This window comes from Lactuca virosa, chromosome 2, assembly GCF_052849685.1.
Source record: "Lactuca virosa cultivar CGN04683 chromosome 2, Lactuca_virosa_CGN04683_v6, whole genome shotgun sequence".
In the NCBI taxonomy this organism is placed as follows: domain Eukaryota; kingdom Viridiplantae; phylum Streptophyta; class Magnoliopsida; order Asterales; family Asteraceae; genus Lactuca; species Lactuca virosa.
Window position 1 is genome coordinate 149,877,494 of NC_136427.1, and position 8,094 is coordinate 149,885,587.

General features: G+C 34.2%; 1 protein-coding gene across 1 annotated transcript; it reads left to right on the forward strand.

The window, feature by feature from the left end:
• The first annotated feature begins 4,059 nt into the window (after positions 1–4,059).
• Positions 4,060–7,086, forward strand: LOC145156555 (calcium-dependent protein kinase 24-like). The gene is made up of 8 exons (XM_079075875.1): positions 4,060–4,652; positions 4,968–5,091; positions 5,453–5,596; positions 5,717–5,869; positions 5,955–6,070; positions 6,158–6,328; positions 6,411–6,644; positions 6,719–7,086. Exons 1-8 carry the CDS (start codon positions 4,134–4,136, stop codon positions 6,863–6,865), a joined length of 1,608 nt encoding a protein of 535 aa, XP_078932001.1. The 5' UTR covers positions 4,060–4,133; the 3' UTR covers positions 6,866–7,086.
• Positions 7,087–8,094: the final 1,008 nt, after the last annotated feature.

Below are 8,094 nucleotides of genomic sequence, written 5' to 3' on the forward strand. Positions count from 1 at the left end.
TATTTTCCTCTATGAAGCAATAATAGATGAAAGTTTTGTAAAATCAATGAAAAAAAACCTTTGTTTTCTTATTTTATGAAACTTTATAGCTTCACTGTAAGCTCTTTCATGGAAGTTGTTTGATAGTTCTCCATCTTCACCCTTCATTAAGCTAACTAAAACTATTGCTACATGCTTCCTTACCTGTGAATATATAATAATATAATTATTTTATTCAAATACAAATCAAGAAACTAAACAAATTAAACCAACATAGTGACAAAACTTGCCTCCACTTGGTTCTATGTAAGTAGCTTCTCAATTGTTTTCCAGATTTTCTGGTTCTCGTCATTGGAGAGGATGAAAGTATGCTTGTGAGAATGATTTTAAAATCAAATAAAAATATGAAAAAGTTGAATATCATTCATGGAAAGGGATTCTGGATGCATACATGTACATAATTGTATGATGATTTTACTACGAGAAAGTATATTAGGAAATTTACTAGCTTTTGTTGTTGTGTTGAAGCTTGATATTTATTGTAGTCTTTATATTCATCCTAAACTCATCTTAATCCAACTTTATTTTTAGCTGTAATTTTGAAATTGATTAAGGGAATTAAATATGCTCAACAAATAGTATGTGTCACAATCAACTGGTACAATGCATAATTTTGGGTGTGGGTGTGGATGTTGAGGTGGATGTGAATGTGGGGGTGGGGTGTAGATGTGTGGGTGTAAATGAGTCATAAGCAAGGGTAAATTAGTCATTTACCTTTTCTCTAATAGATATTTTAGAATGAAGAGAACGAACAAGAATTTGCATCTTGACAATGGCTTGAATGCAACGCAAAGTTCCAACAGCATGACAACAAACCTAATTCCCTCGAACAACAACTTGTAACTTCACCACATTTTTATACCTCAAAAATTATCTTTGAGCCTAAATATTACAATAAACCATATTCAAAAAAATTAAAAAGATATTATTATTAGACATATGCAGAAGTAAATGCATAGTTACATACCAAGAATTTTCTAACAGCAGTTTGGATGAGAATGACGGATGATGATTCATCAGGACTCAAGTCAAATTTAATTTCATCTTCATCAACAACTTTTGTCACCCAATTGGTCCCCAAATTGTTTTGTTTCTATCCATTGATTTTTGCAACTTTTCTCACTAATGATTGCTTCTGAGTTGAGAATAACATGTTCTAAGTTCTTTTTATCATCAGAAAAAGGTATTAGCACATATGAAATAGATGTTTTCCAAATCTATAAATCATGACATAAAACCAGATAGAAAATAAAAATTATAAGCAAAAGCAATCACAAACATACCTAGCCTTAATGGTGGATTTAGAAAGAGCAACCCTTAATTATTTAAGGTCTTAAGGGGACAAAAAAGGCAGATTTCCTTCAAAAGAACTAGACAGTAAGATTAACCCAATTAGGAGAGAAATTGAGGTATTTAACGTATAAATTGACTTCCATTTAAGGTTAAACCACTCATCTTCGTCAACTTACTAACCACTGAACCACAACCCTAAAAACTAAAATTTTAAGCAATTCAACAATTGCAACCTTTCCAAAATCTTAATCTCACTCTAAATGACTGATCTAGAGGAATTTCAAGTTAAATGCAACATATAAATTTTTCGTTCTCACTAAAGGAAATTCATCAAACACTTGGTGTTCGACTTATCAAGCAGGCAAAAGAAAAACTCTGAAAATTGTTCTAGGATGCAAATGTAATAGGCCAGTGATGAACAAAAAATAAAATATAGATGAAATACGTCTTACCACTACACTCTACAACTTGAATGCGATTTTGACCAGCATTAGGCTTCACGAGCACTGTAGGGGATGGTTTGGTGCTGATGGATGCCAAGGAATACCGATGGTCGCCATTCACCAGGAAAGATCGGGGCATCAATCAGTGGTGATAGAGGAGGACACAGATAAGGGAGGGCAATCACAAAAGATGTTAAAAACAAATCCTAAAATCAATTAACCTTGTAGAAAACGCCTTCGAGACCTAAAAACGTATTAGGCGGTCGGTTAGGGTTCTTTTGTTTATAGGTCTCGATCGTTGGGTCTCAAAGGGAGCTACTTGAAGCACCTGCTAGCTTGATCGATCGATAGATTTCGACAGCGAGAGGGACGGGATGTTGATTGTAACAGGCAAGAGAGAAGATATTTAAAACAAAATAGGGAAAAATTAATAAGACATGACAATTACAACAAGGAAGACAGGCATTTAGAAACAGTAAGAAATTTGTTTTTTTTATTTTTCTCAATTTAGACAAATATTTTTCTACAAGACAAAATTTTATGAGTTAAATTTTGAGTTCATTTTCATAAAACAAGACCGGGTTTTATGGGGATTCGAGGAATGATCATGTACGTCGTAAACCCATAGAGATGATAGACTTTTATGACTTAAATTTTGTACGTCGTAATTTGTCTGTCATTAAAAGCCTCTTTTCTAGTAGTGGATCCCTACTCCTTCTTGGGTTTTGGTGACCATCTTTACATGTTGGTCCGGATTCTTCACTAATTCTTATAGCAAACTTGTAAAAGTTATAGAATAATGTAGAAAAATCATTAGAATGCATATTTTATATCCCCGAAAAGCTAGGAAAGTATTATATACTAATAAGTAATATTCTTGAATATTGAATGAGCCTAAGAGAAGTAAATAGGTCCACGATTCGATTGTTGTAACAATATTAAAAGTAAAAATTAAGTATTATATGAAGTATTATTAAGTGATACGTCAAATATGATCTATGTAGATGTTATTAGTATGGAATGTAGGTCTTCAAAGAGGTGGGGAGTCATCTTAGTCGCAAATGTAGTTTTGCTTAGTTAATTTGTTGATTCAGGTGAGTTACACTAACTTGCTTATTATGTTAGTTATCTATGTATGTGAACATGCAATGATTTCCATGAGAACATGCAATGATTTCCATGAGAAGCCCTTCGGGAACCTGGGCAAGGAACAGAACGTGGTTGGTACCAACAAGTCGTGCTAAGAATTTATGTGTTGTGTGATTATATGAATATATGTGTTTGTGTGAGTATATATGAACTAATATAACGAGTGAGTATTGTATATGCTCACTAAGCTTTATGTTTAACCATTGTTTATTGATCTTTTTTCAGGATCCTCTAGGTGAATAAAGGGAAGAACACGATGTGACTGTGACGACATTTCACATTCTCATGGATTTTTGGTTTTATTATACATTTTGGATTAAGATATGGGATCAAGAATTCCACATTTTGGTTTATAAAACCTTGTAATAAAATCGGATATTTTATTTTGAAAATTTTAACGGGATGAAATCACAAATGTTTTCTTTTACAAATGATTTTCATAATTAAAGTTTCAAAATTATGGTTTTAAACATATTCTTTTCAAATAAAATAAAATTTTAAATTTAAGATGTTAGAGTGAAAAAGACAATCAGTAATGTTTGTGTTCAAGAAATCGTATGTGTTTGTGTGTTTCAGAAACTTATAAAGAGAGAAACTAAAAAGGAGAGCACCGAATACATTATGCTGACAGGAGATGCCATGCATGGTCGTCGAGAACCTAATGCACCTCCAATAATCGGTCAACATGATATTTTATGAACAAAAATAACAGTTTAATATTAAAAATATTTAAAAAATTAACAAAAAAAAAATACTTCAATATTGTGAAGAAGATGCAAAATTCATTACCCTTGTTAAATTCCTAAGGCGCTACTTAGAAACAAATTATTAGATTAATTTAGAACAAAAACGTATTGTTGAGGTTTGGATTTTTGTCATATAACATTGTGCACAAATATTTATCCAAAAATCCAAGAAAAAAAATATATTATAAAAGCGTATACCTGTTATTAGATGGACAAAGATGGACAAAGATAGGGAACATGTAAAAATATGAATTATGTTACATAGAAAAGAAACGAAAAAAAAAAGCAAGATAACGTAACCAAAACCACAAACAAACAAATTCTCCACAAAATTAGGGTTTTCACTCGCTCCATTTTCCTAATATCATTTTCAAACGATCATTCTTTGATCCTCTCATGCTACCCCCAAACTGAAACCCTAAATCTGCATCAAAAATATCATAACAAAAACACCATTATTCCCATGGGGGGTTGCATGTCCATTGCCAACAAAAAATTAATCAAGAGGACCAAGAACAATGTCAAACCCATACACTCACACGATCATGATCATAAAACGACTAAACTACATGCCTCCTGCACAAATCTCAGGCGACCTCACGTACTCAGGGAATCCTCCGGTAACAATATATTCCGGTGGTACCGTTTTGGGAGAGAGCTTGGAAGAGGTGAGTTTGGGGTGACGTATGAATGTCAAGATAAGGTGAGCGGGGAGAAGGTTGCATGCAAGAAGATATCAAAGAGCAGGTTGAGGACAGAGGTTGACATTGAAGACGTAAGGAGGGAGGTTGAGATTATGAGACACTTGCCACCACACCCTAATATTGTGAGGTATAGAGATGTGTTCGAGGACAAAGAGGCTATTTATTTGGTAATGGAACTTTGCGAGGGAGGTGAATTGTTTGATAGGATCGTTACAAAAGGTCATTATACAGAAAGAGCTGCTGCTCTTGTTACCAAAACCATCGTTGAAGTTGTTCAGGTTAATACATTGCTCTTAAATTCATATAACGATAGATGTAGCTGTTGCCAAAAATGAAGAAACGTATATGGTTCATTTAATTTGAACTAGAAACAAAAACGACCCTCGTTCTAAAAAATGAGCCTTGAATGCGCTTTGACTTACACCAACAATTTCGACAAAAAACCTTCACAAATCATCTAGGGGTTTTCTATCGCAAAATTGAGATGTTCCATTTTCGTGACACAGTTTAGACATTATTTACATACCCAATGTCTCCATATACATATTGCCGTTAAAATAAAGACAGTTGCTAGGTTATGTATGCTTTTGTAGGTATGCCACAAGCATGGGGTAATACATAGAGATTTGAAACCGGAGAACTTCTTATACGCTAACCGAGGCGAAAACGCTCCCCTAAAAGCAATTGATTTTGGACTTTCCATCTTCTTCAAACCTGGTAAGTCTTTAAAGTTGTCTTTGTTAGATTGGACATGACTTGATAGTAACGGATTGGATTGGATTGGATTGGCTGGATTAATTGGACAATGACTACTTTTGATTGTGAACTTGAGGGAATGCACCTCTTTTGTACAAACGAAAGAGCCGAAGTGAGTACTAGAAATCCCATCTTGTCATTTTTGGTTGAGACAATGATGAAAATTTTAGTCTTATTGACAACAGTCTAACTCCATTGCACATCAAAACAAATTGCAATATCATGTATTGTCCTATGTAATACCCGAGGCCTAAAAAACCTATCTAATGTTTGTTGTTTGTTAATTTAAGTTATAAATTAATGTGTCATGTTTTGGTGCTAGAGCATCGGTTTAAGGAAATTGTGGGAAGTCCATATTACATGGCTCCAGAGGTTCTTAGACGGAATTATGGAGCAGAAGTTGATGTTTGGAGTGCTGGAGTCATTCTATATATATTATTATGTGGAGTTCCTCCTTTTTGGGCAGGTAATTACAAATGGATTTTTTTTTAAAGATAATATGTGGATCTTTTTATTAAATATGAAAGTTGAGGGGTATATTTGCACAATTTCTTATATATGGAGGGGTTTGATGTAACTAGAACAGAAACTGAAGAAGGAATTGCGCACGCGATCATAAAAGGCGATATAAATTTCCGTAGAGATCATTGGCCACTTGTCTCCGAGGATGCCAAAAATCTCGTCAAGGGCATGTTGGAACCTAGCCCACACAAACGTCTTAAAGTTGAACAAGTCCTTGGTATGTACCTTATGCTTTTAAATTTGTACATTTCAAACAAACTATCTAGCACACTAAAATTTAATAATTACCGACATGTCCATAGGAAGCAACTGGATACAAAATGCGGATAAGGCACCAAATATTCCTTTGGGAGAAAACGTTCGATCAAGAATTCAACAGTTCTCTTTGATGAACAGGTTCAAAAAGAAAGTCATCCGTGTAAGTTTTTTGACTATTGGATTATCGAGCTGACCTCAATAGTCAAAATATAAGACATTTTATTCGGTTTTCATCCGATTAAATCAGCTCGTAGCAGAAAATTTGCCAAACGAACAAATGGATGGATTGAAAAAGATGTTCAATGACATGGACAAAGACAAAAATGGTGCACTCACTTTCGAAGAGCTCAAGGATGGCCTAAGTTCAATCGGTGATCACCCCGTTGATGATCCTGATATTCAAATGTTCATGGAGGCTGTGAGTTATCCATTTTGAAAAAGATGTTGATCAGTCATTAGTCATTAGATCAACTAATTTATGTGTATTTCTTTTATAAAAGGCCGATCTTGATCAAAAAGGGGTGCTAAACTGCGAGGAGTTTCTAACGATTGTGGTGCACCTAAAAAAGATTAGCAACGAAGAACAACTCCGGCAAGCATTCCGGCATTTTGACAAAAACCGAAACGGATACATCGAGTTTGATGAGTTGAAAGAATGTTTGTTCGATGGACACATGAATCCACACAACGAAAAAATGGTTCACGAAATTATAATCGATGCTGACCTAGATAAGGTTTGACTTCACAAGTCAAATGAATACAGTCAAGATTTGACCTAAAAAATCTAATCGGTTCTTTTGTGATGTAGGATGGTCGGATTAGTTATCCGGAATTTGCGGCCATGATGACGACAGGAATGGATTGGAAGATGTCTTCTCGGCAGTATTCGAGAGCCAAGCTTCATGCAATAAGCATGAAGATGTTCAAAGATAATTCGATAAAATCAGGAGACTGAATGGGATACGTTTTTGGGTGGTAGATATTTGTAATTTGATGGAAAACGGCTTAAAACAAGCAAAACCTTTGACGAATCCAAAAACAACGATGCTATATCGATCGACTTGCACCTTCGTGCAATTAGAGTTGTACCTCAATGTGTAAAACCTTACCTCAGTTCGTAAGCTTTTAGTTGTTTTCTTGGTTTATCTCTCTATTTTGGACACGGGATCAATCATAATAACCTTCCGAGTTTTTTTATGAGCTAAAAAAATTAATAAAGCACATCAAAAGCCGAACACATCCCAAGTTCATTACAAAATATGCGATAAAATGAAACGATTTCTAAGAAAAAAAAGTATAGGTGGCTTATATAGTAAAAAAATAAATAAATAAATAAAAAATAAATAATAAAAAAAAAAAAAGTATTGCTCGACATGTTGTCACTGAGGTAGGTATTACCCATATCTATACGCCTATTTTTAAAACTCTCTTACATTAAACTATATTAGGTAATGCGATCCATAAAAATATTAATGTTTATATTAGGTACTAGTTGTGACATCCGTATGTTATACGGGTTTGACAAAATAAAAAAATTAAATATGAAGGCTTAAACAAAAATTTATTTAGATTTGAAATTTAAATTTTAAAATTTAAATTTAAAAGGAAACATATTAAGAGTAAATTACACGATTCGTCCATCGTCCAAGTGTCAAATTGCTCGTTTAGTCCCTATTTTCAAAAATTAACTCGGACCGTCCCCGTAATGTTTGTTTCGCACTCGGACGGTCCCTTTCGAACATAAAATGACTATTTTACCCTTTCTCTTTCTTTTTTGATATATTTTTTATTTGTTTGTTATTAAAAGTTTAACAGAAAAATAAAAAAATAAAGAAAAACAAAAAAGGACCCACCACTACAAACACTCATCATCTACACTAACCTCACTCACACCCTTCAACCATTTATCACCAGTTTATCTTCATGAGTTCATCTTCTACCGTCGGACCACCGCACAACACCATCGGACCACAATGCAACACTGCCGGACCACCAAGCAACACCACCGGACCACCGCCTCTTTTTATCTCAGAAACACTGTCGACTACCCTTTCTTCCCTCGTTCTTCTTCTCGGTTAGTCCTTACGCCACCATCGTCGAACACCAGGTCTGTAGAAACCACCAGGTACAACAGAGGAACATAAACACACATTTTTTGTGTTTACTGATGCAATACAGATAAAG